Source organism: Zygosaccharomyces rouxii (assembly GCF_000026365.1).
Source record: "Zygosaccharomyces rouxii strain CBS732 chromosome F complete sequence".
In the NCBI taxonomy this organism is placed as follows: Eukaryota; Fungi; Ascomycota; class Saccharomycetes; order Saccharomycetales; family Saccharomycetaceae; genus Zygosaccharomyces; species Zygosaccharomyces rouxii.
The window spans coordinates 406,081-424,191 of record NC_012995.1 but is presented as its reverse complement, the minus strand read 5'-3'; the positions used below and the strand labels follow the sequence as shown (position 1 = coordinate 424,191).

Here is an 18,111-nt window from a genome sequence, read left to right as displayed (position 1 = left end):
AATTTTTTAGATCTATAATTTCTACAATCCTGTATCTACGTTATTTGTCAGTTCTTCGCGACTCATAGTATCTATTTTGGCGGATAATGAATCTTTATCCAATTGAGTCCACCTGTAGACCTTTAAACCGCCATCCACAATTTGGAACGATATCTCGTCGCAAAGCAGACTTTGCAACTTTTCCAAGATTTCTTCTGCCTCCGAAATCCCAATTGGATTATTACTATCTTGAAGACTATCCACAACGAGCCCAGTGAGATAAGTAACAGTATATGGCCTGTTCCAAGGTAGGGAATGGAGAATTCCAAAGACTTGTTTCATTTTGACAGTCAAAAATTGTTGATAATGTCTCTGTCTCTGTGATAATAAAGCTGATGATTTTCTTTCACGTTCACGTAATCTTTCCAGAAGATTGGATTGTGAATCGGTGTTTTTTTCAGGATTCATGAATCTTTCCTTGGGATTAGCAAGATATCTTTTTTCTCTTGGCAATGCCATCGATGTTAGCTTCTGTCTAATCATAGAGCCATCAGTACCAATATTGTCGCTACCTCTTCTTTTACCCATTTTAACGGCAGGAACGTCAGTTATCACTGTCTGTTGATTAACCGCCTTTTGAAACCATGCATCTGCCCTTTCTGAATATTCCAACCGTCTTGATTTATTCACCAATGTAGCCAATACGTTCCTCTCCGGCAGGCCAATGATTAACTCACCTCTTGAATTGGACTTTAAACTATAACACTCCGGCCATAGAGAAACCATCTTTAAAAAATCATCCTGTGTGATCTTTTTTCTCATCATGTTGGACAATTGTGGGAATATGGAATATAATTCAATGGGAGAACCTAGCGATCTCGACATAACAAATAGCGATAATACAGTTTCACAGGCGGAAAATAGATTTTTGTAAAATTGTAACGATTTAGACAATTGTAGCTGTGCCATTTCCTTTGGGTAAAATTTTTGCGCAATTTGTGGGAAATCCTCAATCTGTTGTTTAAGCAAACATTTAGCCAAAGTATCACCTCTAGCGCTATCGACAACGGTGTTTAAAGGTGGTCCGATAGTGAGATGAACGGTATTACTTTGCGGGCAAATCTTCAATGGGGAAGTGGTATGAATTCCATTTGATAAATTAGCCAACAAAGATCCTGTATGAAGAAGAAGACAATCTGGTTCATCAATTGAAATCCATACGTTATCATCTGAACTTATCGTAGATGGTTTATATTTAATATTGGTAGCTTGAGGGAAAATAGTTATTATCCCTACTGGAGAATGGCTAACATAATCATGATTCAATGGATATTCAAAAATTTCACCACTTGGCAATTCTTGAGAGGTTTGATCTTGATAAAAATATCTTGTGATTTTGGTGAAGTATTGATTCTGTGAAATATTAGCATTCTTTTGGTTTTCATCATCGAGTACTACGGATCTTATGCACAGATTAGCAAAAAATATTCCGATCTTGAATAAACGAGTGTATAAATTGTTTAGACTCGCATTGTTACACTGTCTGTTAAATTGTAATTGATCATCCGTATTAGCGATATACTGCTCCAGGAAAAGATTATCGCCTAGATTTGAAACCCCCGTAAAATTTGGATCGATTCCCTGTTGTTCATCAGGTAGTTCAGAATGATTTAGATTGTATAAAAGGCCATCCAATTGCTTTATATTAGCATAGTTTCTCAAAAGGAAAGTATCATCATTTAATAGAATTGACTTAACAGCCGGTAACAATTCTTGTTCATCAGATATTTCATTTAAATCAATTACTGGTAATTTATGTGAAGCCATAATGAATGAAGAAGCTCCCGTTAGGACAAGGTAGACTCTTACTGTATACCGTTTGGAGATAGCTACTGAAGTGATGAATGTGATAAGTATAACTAGCTCATCGCTACTCGACAATATCGAAAATTTCAAAAACCCTAATGTTATAATCTGTGCCCTAAATATTTAAGTGCCCTAATCTCGGAGTAAGAACCCTAAGCAAAGAAGTCACTCAGAACGAACCTTTTCTTTCTCTTCCATAACGTTCCACAACATTCTCTAATCCCTTTTAGAAGAAAAAGAATGAACAAGAAAATTTTACAAGTATAAAAGGCGATTACGTCCAACGGGCCGTCCATCAATAAGAAAGGTATTCTCCCTTGCGCTGAGAGTTTGAAGAAGCAGAACCCTCTGTACTCTTTTACAAAGTCTAAAACAAAAGAAAGGTAATGCTAGCCGCTAGAAACGTTCTCAGGAACGTTGCTACACCAATTCGTGTGGCAACTCGTTCCCAATCCAACAAGGTGGGTGGATCTGTCATTGGTATCGATTTGGGTACCACCAACTCAGCTGTGGCTGTTATGGAAGGTAAGCTACCTAAGATCATTGAAAATGCTGAAGGTTCAAGAACTACTCCATCTGTCGTGGCTTTCTCCAAGGATGGTGAACGTCTTGTCGGTATTCCAGCTAAGCGTCAAGCAGTGGTTAACCCAGAAAACACTTTGTTTGCCACCAAGCGTTTGATTGGTCGTCGTTTTGAAGATGCTGAAGTTAAGAGAGATATTGATCAAGTTCCATACAAGATTGTTAAGCACACCAATGGTGACGCTTGGGTGGAGGCTCGTGGTCAAGCTTACTCTCCATCTCAAATCGGTGGTTTCATCTTGAACAAGATGAAGGAAACCGCTGAAGCTTACTTGGGTAAGAATGTCAAGAACGCCGTGGTTACCGTTCCAGCATATTTCAACGATTCTCAAAGACAATCTACTAAGGATGCAGGTCAAATTGTTGGTCTAAATGTTTTGCGTGTGGTCAACGAACCAACTGCCGCTGCTTTGGCTTACGGTTTAGAAAAATCTGAATCCAAGGTTGTTGCAGTCTTCGATTTGGGTGGTGGTACTTTTGATATCTCCATCTTGGATATCGATAACGGTGTCTTTGAAGTGAAATCTACCAACGGTGACACTCACTTGGGTGGTGAAGATTTCGATATTTACATGTTGAAAGAAATCGTTGCCCGTTTCAAGCAAGAATCTGGTATTGACTTGTCCGGTGATAGAATGGCTATCCAAAGAATCAGAGAAGCAGCTGAGAAGGCTAAGATCGAATTGTCTTCTACCATTGCTACTGAAGTTAACTTGCCTTTCATCACTGCTGATCAAACCGGTCCAAAGCACATCAACATGAAGTTCACCAGGGCTCAATTCGAGACCTTGACTGAACCATTGGTCAAGAAGACTGTTGATCCAGTCAAGAAGGCTTTGAAGGATGCTTCTTTGAGCACTTCTGACATCTCCGACGTTATTTTGGTTGGTGGTATGTCCAGAATGCCAAAGGTTATGGAAACCGTCAAGCAATTGTTCGGTAGAGAACCATCAAAGGCTGTTAACCCAGATGAGGCTGTTGCTATTGGTGCCGCTATCCAAGGTGCTGTTCTTGCCGGTGAAGTCACAGATGTCTTACTATTGGATGTTACCCCATTGTCTCTAGGTATTGAGACTCTAGGTGGTGTTTTCACCAGATTAATCCCAAGAAACACTACTATCCCAACCAAGAAATCTCAAATCTTCTCTACTGCTGCCGCTGGTCAAACCTCTGTTGAAATCAGAGTTTTCCAAGGTGAAAGAGAATTGGTTAGAGACAACAAATTGATCGGTAACTTCACTTTGAGTGGTATCCCACCAGCACCAAAGGGTGTTCCTCAAATCGAAGTTACTTTCGATTTGGACGCTGACGGAATTATCAACGTTTCCGCCAGAGATAAGGCTTCCAACAAGGATGCTTCCATCACTGTTGCTGGATCTTCTGGTCTATCTGAAGGTGAAATCGAACAAATGGTTCAAGACGCAGAGAAATACAAGTCTCAGGATGAAGCCAAGAGACAATCTATTGAAGCTGCTAACAGAGCTGACCAATTGGCCAACGATACCGAATCTTCTTTGAAAGAATTTGAAGGTAAGTTAGACAAGGTCGAAGCTCAAAAGGTTCAAGACCAAATCACTTCTTTGAGAGAAACCGTCGCTCGTGTACAAGCTGGTGAGGATGTTGGTCCTGAAGATTTGAAGAACAAGACTGACGAATTGCAACAAGCATCTATGAAATTATTCGAACAAATGTACAAGAACGATTCCTCTTCTCAAGGTCAAGGTCAAGGTCAAGGTGAAGAACCAAAACAGTAATGGTTGTAAGATATCCTGTTTATAGTCCTGTATAAAGTTTATTAAAGCTTCTCTAATTGAAAAGAGGGGCACTGCGTAGTATATGTGATAAAGCAAGTGGTTCATGATGATTATGTTTATTATATGATGTCCAGTCTTTTATTTTCGATCGAGTCCGTGAGGCTTGAAAAGTGTTGAAGCCAAGCTCTTTGAACACACTTAACAAAAGACGTATCTGGGACAACACTGAAGAAGGGAAACGGTAAAAGACACTAAGAAATAATGGAATTGAAAGTATCGCCATTGACTAAGATCATATCGCTATCGGGATTCTTAGCCCTAGGTTTCCTATTGGTAATTCTCAGCTGTGCTTTATTTCACAATTACTACCCCTTATTAGATGTGCTAATATTTCTATTAGCACCTCTGCCTAATTCATTATTTGGTAAGGGTTCATTAGATGGTGCAGATTTCATGTCAGAAAACGCAGGTGATGCTCAGGATTTAGGCCATTTCCTGACCGGTCTTTTCGTTACAAGTGGTGTTGCATTACCTACCGTCTTTTACCACTGTCGACTAATTGGATTAATGAGCTGTGTTATGTGTACCACTGGTGGTCTAGTCATCTATTCGAGCATTGTGGTATTCTCTTGGTTCTTCCGTTCAAGCTGGGAACAAGACGATGCCCTATTTAGCTAATACAAAACTTTATACTTAAATTGAAGTCCTTGTTCTTCGCCAGGACCTTCATACAAATCCCTACATTCAATGATCTTTAATTCTGATTCTTTCATTAACGTTGATCCCATTGTAACGCCTCGAGGAGAATGATCTCTTGTCACTTTCAATACGTCTTGCACAACGTTAAGTGTATCGTTAACGCATGAAACCAGATTCAACTCATCGCGTTGCTTGTAAATCCTATCTATCAAAAGTGCTGAAAAAATATCACCAATACCTGTGAAATAAGAATCTATTAGAGGAACTCGGAGGATCACTGGCGGTTTGCCAGCTTGAGAGGCGGCTATAAATATGTTATTGGGATCATTAAACAACCTAGTGTCCAATGAAGAAACTACAATTATGGGAATAAATCTGTGCATCCCATGTAATACGTCATTCAATTCTGATAGAGTTGTTACCGGAGAGCCATGTAAAAGTTCTAATTCAAATTGATTGGGCGTAATAATATCGATTCCTACATCCGGTCCAAATATTAGTCTTTTATATTCCGGCACAACACTTTCAGAAACGTATAGTTCACCTTCATCTCCCATGACTGGGTCTAATAGCCAGAGCGCATGAGGATTTTGTCTTTTGTACTCAGCGTAATGACATCCCATAAGTCTTATTGATTCTGCATGTGGTAAATATCCAGATAATAATGCGTCATAATCATGGGGGAAATTTTGTATGACTCCCTGTAAAGTATTATCTAATTGTGATTCCGTAGTTGCATTACCTCTAACTTTATCCAATCCATAGCCAGTATGATTGGAAAATTGGACGCTGTTACAACAGTCGACATCCCATCCTAAGCATTGTAGGGGGAAAGTCGCAGCTTTATTACCCACATATCCATGTACGACGTGTGATTGCGTTGCTAATAGACGCATCAGTAACGTAAAAGAGCTGGAATAAAACTAGCCACTGATTTCCTGAAGCTTTTTTCGAATATGGTATTCGTAGTTTACATGTAAGTTGGTATACATGTAGAGGTCGAGAGAAAACAAGCATGATCTGAGTATGATTTACGCCAAGGACGTAGTGGAAATTTGAAGTATCTTTCTACAACAAGTATCTAAGCGCAAGTGGTTTAGTGGTAAAATTCATCGTTGCCATCGATGAGCCCCTGGTTCGATTCCGGGCTTGCGCATTTCTTTTTTAATTTTATCAGCTATTTTTTCCCGGAGCATCATATGGCCTTACACTTTATTCCAAATAACCCAATTGATCGGAACATTGACGTTAGACAGACCTATAAGAGTCTATAATACACATAAAGCGAAGACCTATTAAGCATGAGTGACGGATTGGATGGCGTTGACGATTTTGGTGTAAATCCATTCGAGGAGACATTACCAGACACCCCCTTGGAGGAAGTTCCACCGGAACCAATTAGAAACATAGAACCTGAAATTGCTCCAAAGCCAATTGAAGAAGAACGTCCCTTAGCCCCAGGGTTACTCAACTACTATTCTCGTTATTTCCAATTGACCACCGCAGACTTTAGAAAAAGGGTACTAGGTTCATTATCGCTACGCAATGAAGCATCTCCGCCAGATCTCTACGGACCACTATGGATAACTGCAACTGTGGTCATGTCAAGGTTTTTAGGCAGCGGACTTTTCACGCTTTGTATCGATGGCGTATTTGGGGGAATTTCAACGGAGGTCAAGGATTCCTCTCGTCAATCTTGGAAATTAGTCCATTCAGCATGGCTATTTTACGCTTATACGCTGTTAACACCGTTCATTGCTCAAAAATTATTGGCAACAAATTTCATACCACTTGTCAGTACTTATGGTTATTCAAATGTAACCTGGATCGCCGGGTGTCTTTTACTATCAGTTGTCGATGAATTTAGAAGATTGGGTAAAAATTTTGTCATTACGATTATCGAATGGGTAATCGTTTCATTAATTGCATTGAAAAGGTCGTACTCGCTCTATAACGAATTAGAAGCCGGACGCAAATCTCTACCACTGCTAGTTGTCGATGTAGCGTTTTGCGTAGCGGCAAAAATACTGTTATTCTAAACCCAAATAAGAGGAAAAAAACACACATTTATTTAATAATGTCACATCATCTATACAGTTTTACAATGCTTTTATATTTCCTTCTCCTCGTGAAACAAACAATAACCCTTAAAATCCAGCTTCATGATAATCTTCCACAGTCATTTCCTGTACAGGTTTCCCACCTACCTTTTTACAAATTTTGACAAAAACGTTGATATCAGCTCTTGTGAATCCCTTACTGAAAACACATACGCCACCAGTGACGTTGTCATTTCTCCCATCCAGTGGGCCCTGACTTCCATCTAAACTTGCGCGACGCTTGTTACATGACGTACATGGTTTAAACATAACAATTTTATCAATATGTTTAACCAAGACAGAATCCATTGGAATGTTCGAAATATCCACTTTTAGATCCATTTGAGATACCTGATCTCGAGAGACCACCTGATGAAGTTTATTGGAAATTTGTGACACAACCCTTGGATCTTGCAAAACGATTTCCACATGCGCATCACATTTAATCTTTTTAAGCCGGCATCCATCACAGCTTGGTCCCACTCTTTGACGCTTGCTACTATTACTACCACTACCGCTACTTGGTCCACTAGCACTAGACCTCGGAGAATTTCTTTCTCGAGTCATACACGGTGCGGTTGGTGGTGGTGTTAATTTACTACTTTTCCTTTCAGTCGCAGTCGCATAGTCACTATTCCTGCGGACCCCATCGCGTATACCGTAATCACCGAACATAACACCGACATGAGGAGACGCAGAAGAATCGGAAAAGGAGGACATAGAGGAAACGGAAGAAACAGATCCCGATTTCGGAGCCGACGAACCTACTAGGGGAATGGGCGAAGCAAATAACAATGGAAGCGGAACTGAATTGCTACCATCATCACTACCACCAGTAGCATCTATTCTAGCCCTTTTCGTAGCGAGCTGGGTTAATCCCTCCAAACTACCACTTCTTTTACCATTACTGCCGGTACTGAACGGATCTTGTCTTGTCTCTGCACTACTACCAACACCACTCACAGGTCTCGATGCCGGGAGTAAGAGCGGTGGTAAAGAATGATTTCTATTCAATACTGGAATACTAGTAGACATTTTATTTTGTCATAAAACAAATCGAAACTAATCTGAACTCCGTTCTTCGTGGTACACCACGGAGGACGGACTCTGGACCCGCCGTAGTTCTCACTCTTATATACAAGCGATCTTCTAGAGTAGACGGCACCACCCACATCGGAAACATTTATCTGCTCCATCACCCCACAAGGAAGACAGAAAGGAAGAAACAAACAATTCAAAAGAGGGACAGCCTCATGCTCGAGAGGAGACGGAGTGACGTACTTATGTTCTTAGAAAAATGCGTAGGAAGGGAGAGGGACATATTTCCTCCTAACTCCACTATCCGACCCTCCCGACCCTACATACATACCCATGGGTGTAGCTCGGAGTTGAGCTGCGGCTGAATATACGCACTCTCATAGTATCTGCATTAAAAAAAAAAACGGGGGTCGCGGAGTGCATCCCTAAGGCAACTTCGGACCGAGTTTCAGGAACCATATTGAAATGTACTTCAGAACTTTTTTTAAGAAACAAGTAAAAAAGAAAAAAAGACTCCAGATACCGAACGGGGTGTTGGGGTGTTAGACTTCTTTCTCTCTTTATTGCTTTCTTGTCTCACCACTTTCGGAAGGTCACCCGATGCGGGGAAGACCCCTTTGTTTGCGCGGCTAGCAGAAGTAAACTTTTTCTCCGCAATTGGTGCAGAGAAAGAGAAAGGGCCCGGGAAGTACGTGCGTACCGAACGATCCCGCTGGTTGCCCCCTTGTTTCGGAAGAATGTACGACCGCGAGAGCTCGGTCAATCACTTAGAAATAATCGCGGTTGTTATGATCTTCGACTTCCGACGATAATTAGGTGGTACGATTGCAGATCTGGCGTGTTCTTACTGGGGAATGTGTCATTGACGTATTTTTAGAGCGCGGTGGTAAATGTCCGCGTGGGGGGGGGGGGGGCAGATAACCGCTGAGATGTGTGTACGAAGCGATCGGTGACAGTTTCGGTTCTCTCTTAAAAGAACACCGTGGTATCAGTCCGTTTGACGTCGGCGGCATGTTCGTTTAGAAAAGGACCCAAAACGCTTCGTACCTGTTGCGCTCGTAAGCTTAAATCCGGTGGATATCTCGGTCAAAGCAACCAGCATGATTTCACAATACCTCTAGCGAGAATCGAACCGGTAACCGTCCAAGTTATTAAACACCGCGATACGGTAAAGAAAGGGAAAAGAAAAACTCGGATCTTAGCGCGTTATAACTAACAAGCAACAACAAACATCAAGGTCGATCAATCACATAACCTCCCACTCATGGTAAAGGCTCGTCTCCATAGTCCTCCTAATGGTATTGGTGCTGGTGAGAATCCTAAGCTAGTTCCTAGGTCCTTAAATATACAAGGATCATTTGCCGAGTTGACAAAACCTTTTAAAGTCCCTTACAAGAATAATAACAAAAGAAATGTCGAGAATGATAACAGCGTCCGTAGGACACGTAGAAGAACCGGAATATCCTATGCCGGTATGGATGTGGACGTGGATATGAGTATGAACAATGTAGAAGAAGAAGAAGAAGAAGAGGAGAGACGTGTAAGAGCAGATGCACTGAGTGCGCATAGACTAGCTCAAGATCCACAACGACTCTCTAAAATTGAAAATACTTTAAGGAGATCCTTCACAGTTCCTATTAAAGGTTACACACAACGACACAGTCTCCCACTAACTTTAGGTACCAAGAAAAAAGTAATACCCGAACCAAGACCACTTCATGATCCAACTGATGAGTTTGCTATTGTCCTTTATGATCCCACTGTGGATGGTGATATGGAACGTAATGACTCGTTACCAGTAGCACCGCCATCAAGTTCAGACTCTAATTCACAGACCCAGATTAATCGTGTTCAGCTAATGACTAATGGTGTAAGAAATAAATCACTAAAGGAATTGCTTGGTGAAACCGAAACTCAATCGAAAAAATTTCCAAACATTCCAGTAGTAATTGATCCCAAATTGGCTAAAATTTTAAGACCACATCAAGTGGAAGGTGTGAGGTTTTTATATCGATGTGTTACTGGTCTTGTCATGAAGGACTTTCTAGACAAAGAGCTTGTTACTAAGGGGGTGGAAAATACAACTCAAGAGGTTAATAGAGGTGCATATGGTTGTATTATGGCAGATGAAATGGGATTGGGTAAAACCCTTCAATGTATTGCATTAATGTGGACACTCCTAAGGCAAGGTCCTCAAGGTAAAAGACTTATTGACAAATGTATTATTGTATGTCCATCGTCCTTAGTTAACAATTGGGCAAATGAATTGGACAAATGGTTGGGACCCGGTACTTTATCACCGTTAGCGATTGATGGTAAGAAGAGCTCTTTAAATAATGGAAGTGTATCAGGCGCAATTCATTCATGGGCACAGGCACAAGGTCGTAATATTGTTAAACCGGTTTTAATCATTTCATATGAAACTCTAAGGAGAAATACAGACCAACTCAAAAATTGTAATGTGGGACTCATGTTAGCTGATGAAGGTCATAGACTGAAAAATGCTGATTCATTAACATTCACATCTTTGGATAGTATCGATTGTTCTCGTCGTGTTATTCTTTCTGGTACCCCCATTCAGAATGACCTTTCAGAATATTTTGCTTTATTAAATTTCTCTAATCCAGGTTTATTGGGATCAAGATCAGAATTTCGTAAAAATTTTGAAATTCCTATCTTGAAGAGTCGTGATGCTGACGCTACTGACGAAGATGTACGCAAGGGCCAAGAAAAACTATCGCAATTATCATATGTGGTTTCAAAATTTATCATTAGACGTACAAATGATATTTTAGCCAAATATTTACCTTGCAAATATGAACATGTTATATTTGTGAATTTGACACCATTTCAACGTGAACTTTACAAGAAAAATGTCGAATCGAGAGATGTCAAAAAATTAGTCAAAGGTGTTGGTGGTACACAACCTTTAAAAGCTATTGGTCTTTTGAAAAAATTGTGTAATCATCCAGATTTAGTGGATTTTAATGAAGAAATTGAAAATTTGGATGAAATATCAATACCGGATGATTACGAGTGGAATTCGAAACGTAAAGATCTTCAGGTAAAATATTCTTCAAAATTTTCCATATTGGAAAGGTTTTTAGCAAAGATCAGAAGTGAATCTGATGATAAGATTGTCATTATTTCTAACTACACTCAGACCCTTGATCTCATTGAAAAACTCTGTCGACAAAAGAGGTACGGTTCAGTGAGACTCGATGGTACTATGGGTATCAACAAGAGACAGAAACTAGTCGATAGGTTTAACGATCCCGAGGGTCAAGAATTTGTATTTTTATTAAGTTCTAAAGCCGGTGGTTGTGGTATTAATTTAATCGGCGCGAATAGATTGATTCTCTTAGATCCCGATTGGAATCCAGCTGCTGATCAACAAGCACTAGCCCGTGTTTGGAGAGATGGTCAAAAGAAGGATTGTTTCATCTACAGATTCATATCAACAGGTTCCATAGAGGAAAAAATTTATCAACGGCAATCAATGAAATTATCGCTAAGTTCATGCGTTGTTGATGCGAAAGAAGATGTAGAAAGGTTGTTCTCTGCAGATAATTTGAAACAATTGTTTCAATTTAATGATAAAACTATTTGTGAAACCCATGAAACCTACCACTGTAAACGTTGTAACAAGGATGGTAAACAAATGGCTAGATCACAAGCGATGCTTTACGGTGATGCAACTACTTGGAACCATCTAATTCACAAAGATTTAGAGAAAACCAATGATCATTTACTGCGAAATGAATTTAATCATAAGGATATCAGTTATGTTTTTCAGTACATTTCTCATTAAAATGTCTTAAATACTAATTAATGACTTCACATAAATTTTATAGATCGGGAAAGAATTGTTGTTTGCATTCAAAATAAACTTAACTTGCGAACCCCTTAAACAGGCCACGATGGATGAATTATTATCTAAGGCGGGTTCTCAAGCTGTCACATTTGCCATTAAATCAGGTATATCTATTGCATCTACCTATGCTTTGAAAACCATCACGACCTTTGTTACGCAGATACCAAAAGATGATGCTAGAAGAATTGACAAGTTGAAGACTCAATTACAAAATCGTGTTGATATAGTATCATCGGCTATTGATTTGATTAAATTAGTGGCAGCTAGAGGTAATACAAACTTAGAATCTACTTTAAAATTAACAAAGGACCTTAAGGATGAATTGGATAGATTCGATGAAAATATGCAAGAGTTGACAACGTTGGTAGAATCAAGCAAAAGTCCCAAGGCTCAAAAGGATGCTATTAATGCCGTTGAGAAATACATCAAAGATCTTTTACAAAGAATCGAGGGAGTTACACCATATCTCAACCTTTCTTTGACAACTTCAGGTGCTACGATAAGTTCTGTATTACCACAGCAAATTTCACCAGGTCTTTTACTGCAGGCATCTAATCATATAAATGTTAATAACTCCAAGGGATACGGAAAAGTAGGTCCTAAATTCCAAGTAACTGTTTTCTCCGTTTTTTATCAAGTGGATAAGGATAAATTTAATAGAGTTACTTGGAAAGAAGATATGAAGAGAGCATTTGTGCAAGTGATAAAAAATGAAAAGGAATTCAAATATGAGCTTAAGATCGATCAAAGTTTCGATGATGAAAGATACCATAATGTGGAGGACGGTGAAAAACCGCAATCTATGACGATAGATCTTTGCCAAATAACCAAATTATTCTTTAGCGTTTCTGGTAACTTATTGAAATTGGAAGAACAAGATGCTCCTGTTCTTGTATTGAAAATTGATAAAAACATTCAAGGAAGGCATCATCATGAGAATTCTTCAACAGAAGACGTCATATGGCTCGCACTAGGCGGTTATGAGGAGACAGAGACGGATGGCGAAGAATCTGAAGAAGAAGAGGAATCTCAAGACGAGGACGAGGACCAAGAAAAAATTGAAGCTTCAAGTTCAATTACACTTTTAGAATACGTTATACGACTAGCATCCCTACAAGAAACTGATAAGAAAAGTATTTTAGAAGTTACTGATGAAAGGCTTTCCACATATTTGAACGATGAAAATCCAAATTCAATCAGAGAACAAAATGCAGATGTTAAGGTAGTCACAAAGAATATGGAAAAGATTAAATTATAATTAAAACTGATAACTTATTAAATGGAATGTCTCATCGTATAAATTTCAATATTAGATAGTGCTTGTCGTTACCAACCTTGTATTCGGTTCCTTAAAAAAAAGACAAAGGGAACTACATAACCGCACTGGCATTAACAACTAAAAATTAGATGGTTAACGGGAAATTGTTTGAGGGACTCATAAAAAAGTCTGGTTATCATTATCATCATTTTTTTTTTTTTTTTAGACGAAGATACTAACTGGAGACCCCATTTGCTGTATTAATTCGTAACTCCTGAACATTAACATATACGTAGAATAAAGTAAAAGAAAACAACCCTTGGAATAAAAATGCACAATGTCTCAACTTCCTATGTAAAAGCGCCAGATTTTTATTTTTATTTTTTTTATTTTAATTTACTTTATGTCTTTTAAAATATCTCATTATTGTCTTCGTTGGTAAGTAAGAGTAGTTCTTCACATCCCATACTTCTTGGGAAAAAAATCACAGATTCAAAGGGTTGACATGAAATTATCTAAATCTGCAAACCCCTTTTCAGTGAATAATTGACTTGGCGGCGAAGTCGTTTGATTGCCATTCATTAGTGATGCTTCCTCGAACACACCTTTATCCGCAGGACTAGAGAGTGTTGCTGTATCATTTTGGAAAACTAAATTATCATTGTTATTACTCTCTGAAATTGCAGAATTATCCGGTAACCCACTTGTATTACCGGTATCCAATCCAAGCAATCGATCTAACTCGAATTTTGAATTTGTTGAAGGAATAACATTCGATCGCTGTTTGGAAAATTGAGGTGTTGTGGGAATCGTTGTGTTGGTGAGTTCTTCAAGCCCTAATTGAGGTGATTTCGACCTTTCAAATAAAGGATTTGAAGTTCCAAAATCACCGCTATTGCCTAAAGATGTAGAAAATCCATTATTATCGATAAGCGAGCTTGCTGGACTTTGTAAAGACGTAACGCTGATTGTATCGTCGATACTACTAACCATTGAAGGATTAATTGTAATAGGAACTGCTGGTCTACCAGAGGGCTGAGACCTATAACCTCTATTCGCACTTGTGGTTCTTTTGATTTGTTTCTGCGCTTGATTATGTGGATGTGGTTGCTGGTACAGTACTGAATGAGCACTGTGTAAACTTGAAGCTCTTTCAGGAGTATCCATAAAACTCGGTGCTAAGGAGGCACCTTCTACGCTTCTCATACTTTCACCATCAACACTTACAGTATCAGATCTATCGGTTCCGAATGGACTTGCCCATATTCTATTCCTGTATTGATTATGGTTAGCATTACCATTGTTGATGAAATTACCATTAGTTTTATTAATGTCGTTATGATTGTTAGTACCATTATGGCTGTAACTAGGATTAATATTGGAATTGATCTTCCCCTGAGTTCTATTGTTTTCGTTTAAGAAATCGAAATTATCCTGTTGTCCCATCAAAGAATCCTTGGAAAGTGCCGCAACCGTTGTAGAATCCATGAAAATATCAAGTAATCCATTATTCTGAGCAAAATTCGTCATATTACCAACATCCGGACTTTTATCAGTATTCCAATCATTTAAAGGCGCGCTCATATTGTTGCCACTTGGATCATTGCTTTGATTTGTATTAATCTCTGGTGGAACACCATACTCATCAAACGGTACTTTAGCATTTGGATTTTTCATTTTAAGATTTGTATTCATACTCTTACTCCCATTAACATTATCATTACCATCGCCATTACCATTCTCATTTCCATTCGTGCTGCCGTTATTGACACCAAAGTAAATTCCAACCCCTAAATCACCTGGAAAATTATTCATACTGCTCGTATTTGTGTTTCCGCTTACATTCGAATTTGGCTTGTCATTTTCCAATAGATTAACACCGGAATCCGATTTTGCAGGATAAAGAGATCCAACATCATCAGCCCAATTGAAAAAATTTCCCCCACTATTTCTACTCAAACCATTTAACAGAGGCGACTGTGGTAACCCTAACTTTTGATCAAACGACGGCGATTGACCGGAATGTAACGATGAAATTGATGCAAGTGAAGGTACCTGGTGATAGTCTTTGGAAATTTTACCATTAGATTCCCCTGTATCCAAAAACCCCGATGGGAATAATGATGAGGGTTCAGCTTTACCAATACCACTGATATTAATATTACTAGTACCAGCACTCCCATTCTGAATACTCGAGTTTGAATCCATAGACACCGGCGACATCACATGGCCCATGCCACCAATACTTGCTGAATCCAGATGTTGAGACGAGGGTCTCGAACCACCAACATTAGTGTTCTTCAATTTCCTAGTATGACTGGTTCTACTACGTCTATTAGAATGACATTTACAAGGTTCATCGCTGCCACAACGACATTCATGTAATTTCTTCTCCTCCTTGGCCTTTGCCCTTGCCTCTTCCTTAGCCTTTTGAGCTAACCTCTTCTTCTCTAATCTACCACAAGTACACATACCTGATGGATTCGCATTTTTATTCTTTCTCAGTTCCTTACAGTGGTCACAAGTCGTCGACGGTCTGCCTTTAGGTTTAATCATCATTAGTGGTTGATCCGTATGATTACATGTTGTGACCCTATGTCCTCTTATACATCTCTCACAGGCGTATTTAACGCCATTTATCAAAACCATCTCCAAGTTATTTTTCCAACCACTTTCCCTTCTTCTTCTTCCTATCTTCCAGAACTGTTGTCTTCTGTTTCGTTTATAAGTGTAAAATTTCAAATGTGTGATAATAGTGAGTACGTAGTGCAACTGAACAGTAAGACGTCACACAAGACGGACTCTCTTGAACTAACTAAAGCGATTTCTGTTCTTCTTCTATTCTGTTATGACTAGCACAAGTCGACTTCGTTCTAAACAATGTCCATGTAAGGTGTATGTAACTGTCTTATGCCAATTTTCTCGCCTTGTCTTTTTGTTTCTGATGTATCCTGCTCTTACCTTTTTTGCTTCTCAGTGCTAAACCGACTCCCGAAGTTCTTGAGACGCTGCGAACTTATGATAATGACCAATAACGAGACAACGGAAACGATTGTTAGTATTTTAAGGTGTGTACTGAAGAGAAAATTAAGAAGACTAGCTAAGTTTGTAGAAAAGCAAGTTTTACACTATTACCATCTGAAATGTATGTAGGTACGTAGATATGTAGGGCACTTCTGCGTCTGCAATGTTGGTACCAAATTTGGGCTCGCCTCACTATCCGACGGCCATCGTAAGGCATGTTTGATGGGTTGAAAAGTAGGACTTGCAAGTTAAACTACTGGTACATACTGTACGGTATTGCCACTAAAATGCTGCAATGCTTGCTCTCGACTTGCTTTACCGAACTCTTTGCTACTGGATCACTTAGAAAGCAATAGATATGATTTTGCAATTTCGTCAGACGGTTATTGTAGTGTTTATACTACTATTATGGCTACAACAACAATAACAATGGCGAAAGTCGCACAGAGAGAATCGAACGGAGGAACGTGCATTCTATACGAAGAATGAACCGGCTTTTCTTTTTTCTCGGACTCCTAATTATAGACGCAGCGTAAATCATGGAGATCACCTTACACAATCTCCAGTTATCATACCTTTACACTATACACTCTACATAACCAGATTACGAGGTAGGTAAGGCTCTTCCAAATAGCTAATCTCTTGTTCAGAGAGTTTCACTTCCAATGCATCCAATGCTTGATCAACACGTTTTATAGAGTTAAAACCAATAATTGGGTTGCAACCCTTGTGTAGTACCCAGGCTGTAGCCACTGCAGCCATGGATTGACCCTTTTCATTGGCGACCTTTTCCAAACGATTGACAATCTCCTTTTCGTTATCTTTTAGATTGTCTACACCAAGGATGCCCTTAAAGTTATCAGTCTGGGACCGATTAGATGTTCCGCCCAATGGTCTTGTTAAAGCACCACCAGACAATGGTGACCATGGGATTAATGCGATACCGTGACGTTTAGCAAATGGAATCAATTCACGTTCATCCTCTCTGTACAATAAACTGTAATAGGATTGTGAACTGACAAACTTAAACCAATCGTGACGCTCAGCGATAAAGTTCAATTCGGCGAATTCAGTGGCCAACATGGAAGAGGCACCAATGTAACGAACATCGCCCTGGGTGACAACATCGTTTAAGGCTCTCATAATCTCTTCCATTGGAGTTTCATGGTCTAATCTGTGAATTTGTAAAACATCGATATACGTACCTAACCTCTCAATGGAAGCCTTGACACCAGCCAAGATGTGCTTACGGGACAAACCTCTTTGATTGGTGAGTGTAAGCAATTCCTGCTCACTAAAATCAAACTTGCTTGTCACATGAATGCTTTCATCAGTAGGGAAAAACACCTTGGTTAAAATAACAACAGTTTCCCTGTTAATGTTGTAATGGCGCAAGAATTCACCCAAAATACGTTCACTCAACCCATTGGAATAAACATCAGCGGTATCATAAGTTCTTAATCCACGGTCGTAGGCACGCTTTAGAATCTTAAAGACCTCTTCCTTATCTTCAATGAGCCAATCGGCCCATTCTTTGGATCCGAATGACATGCATCCAACCACAATGGGTGAAATCTTTAGACCGGTGTTACCAAAACGAACCTGCTGAGCAATTGACATGATTATCTCAGTATACTTTACTTTCGAAGTTCTCCTTGATGATCTTTCATGAGGAGGGCCATCGAGTGTTATGTGGGCTGCTCGAGGGTTCCCTTTATATATCTTTTTCATTTCGCTAATTTGCGTCTATAATCCGTTGATTACCAATAATACCATGTGACAACATTGGATAGATGTCTTGGAACGGCCGTTGCCGTTTACAACTCTTATCCCCCCCCGTTTTTACATAGTGTGCTTTACATTCACTTGTGCTCTGCAGCTGAACAATGCGGCCAAACTTTGCGGGGGATCAATTGATTAAGAAGCTCAGCGGCTATT

At 39.4% G+C, this 18,111-nt stretch overlaps 10 protein-coding genes and 1 non-coding gene across 11 annotated transcripts; 6 read left to right on the top strand and 5 right to left on the bottom strand.

Annotated features, from left to right (window-relative positions):
* Positions 1-21: 21 nt before the first annotated feature.
* TAH11 (Tah11p) lies at positions 22-1,806 on the bottom strand (the record flags this gene model as incomplete). Its single annotated transcript, XM_002497372.1, has 1 exon — positions 22-1,806. One exon carries the CDS (start codon positions 1,804-1,806, stop codon positions 22-24), a length of 1,785 nt encoding a protein of 594 aa, XP_002497417.1.
* Positions 1,807-2,231: 425 nt separating this feature from the next.
* Positions 2,232-4,181, top strand: ZYRO0F05038g (Hsp70 family protein; the record flags this gene model as incomplete). Its single annotated transcript, XM_002497371.1, has 1 exon — positions 2,232-4,181. The coding sequence occupies one exon, from the start codon at positions 2,232-2,234 to the stop codon at positions 4,179-4,181; it is 1,950 nt and encodes a 649-aa protein (XP_002497416.1).
* A 261-nt stretch (positions 4,182-4,442) lies between these two features.
* On the top strand, positions 4,443-4,859 carry VPS55 (Vps55p; the record flags this gene model as incomplete). The annotated part of the gene is made up of 1 exon (XM_002497370.1): positions 4,443-4,859. One exon carries the CDS (start codon positions 4,443-4,445, stop codon positions 4,857-4,859), a length of 417 nt encoding a protein of 138 aa, XP_002497415.1.
* Positions 4,856-5,776, bottom strand: BUD16 (putative pyridoxal kinase BUD16; the record flags this gene model as incomplete). The annotated part of the gene is made up of 1 exon (XM_002497369.1): positions 4,856-5,776. One exon carries the CDS (start codon positions 5,774-5,776, stop codon positions 4,856-4,858), a length of 921 nt encoding a protein of 306 aa, XP_002497414.1.
* A 189-nt stretch (positions 5,777-5,965) lies between these two features.
* On the top strand, positions 5,966-6,036 carry ZYRO0F04972r. Its single transcript has one exon. It is a non-coding gene; the product is annotated as a tRNA-Gly (tRNA).
* Positions 6,037-6,181: 145 nt separating this feature from the next.
* On the top strand, positions 6,182-6,919 carry YIP5 (Yip5p; the record flags this gene model as incomplete). Its single annotated transcript, XM_002497368.1, has 1 exon — positions 6,182-6,919. One exon carries the CDS (start codon positions 6,182-6,184, stop codon positions 6,917-6,919), a length of 738 nt encoding a protein of 245 aa, XP_002497413.1.
* Positions 6,920-7,027: 108 nt separating this feature from the next.
* Positions 7,028-8,014, bottom strand: ZYRO0F04928g (Zn(II)2Cys6 transcription factor domain-containing protein; the record flags this gene model as incomplete). The annotated part of the gene is made up of 1 exon (XM_002497367.1): positions 7,028-8,014. One exon carries the CDS (start codon positions 8,012-8,014, stop codon positions 7,028-7,030), a length of 987 nt encoding a protein of 328 aa, XP_002497412.1.
* Positions 8,015-9,281: 1,267 nt separating this feature from the next.
* RAD54 (DNA-dependent ATPase RAD54) lies at positions 9,282-11,828 on the top strand (the record flags this gene model as incomplete). The annotated part of the gene is made up of 1 exon (XM_002497366.1): positions 9,282-11,828. One exon carries the CDS (start codon positions 9,282-9,284, stop codon positions 11,826-11,828), a length of 2,547 nt encoding a protein of 848 aa, XP_002497411.1.
* A 109-nt stretch (positions 11,829-11,937) lies between these two features.
* On the top strand, positions 11,938-13,149 carry YRB30 (Yrb30p; the record flags this gene model as incomplete). Its single annotated transcript, XM_002497365.1, has 1 exon — positions 11,938-13,149. The coding sequence occupies one exon, from the start codon at positions 11,938-11,940 to the stop codon at positions 13,147-13,149; it is 1,212 nt and encodes a 403-aa protein (XP_002497410.1).
* Positions 13,150-13,641: 492 nt separating this feature from the next.
* Positions 13,642-15,798, bottom strand: ZYRO0F04862g (copper fist DNA-binding domain-containing protein; the record flags this gene model as incomplete). Its single annotated transcript, XM_002497364.1, has 1 exon — positions 13,642-15,798. The coding sequence occupies one exon, from the start codon at positions 15,796-15,798 to the stop codon at positions 13,642-13,644; it is 2,157 nt and encodes a 718-aa protein (XP_002497409.1).
* A 966-nt stretch (positions 15,799-16,764) lies between these two features.
* Positions 16,765-17,904, bottom strand: ZYRO0F04840g (aldo/keto reductase; the record flags this gene model as incomplete). The annotated part of the gene is made up of 1 exon (XM_002497363.1): positions 16,765-17,904. The coding sequence occupies one exon, from the start codon at positions 17,902-17,904 to the stop codon at positions 16,765-16,767; it is 1,140 nt and encodes a 379-aa protein (XP_002497408.1).
* Between the last annotated feature and the right edge of the window lie 207 nt (positions 17,905-18,111).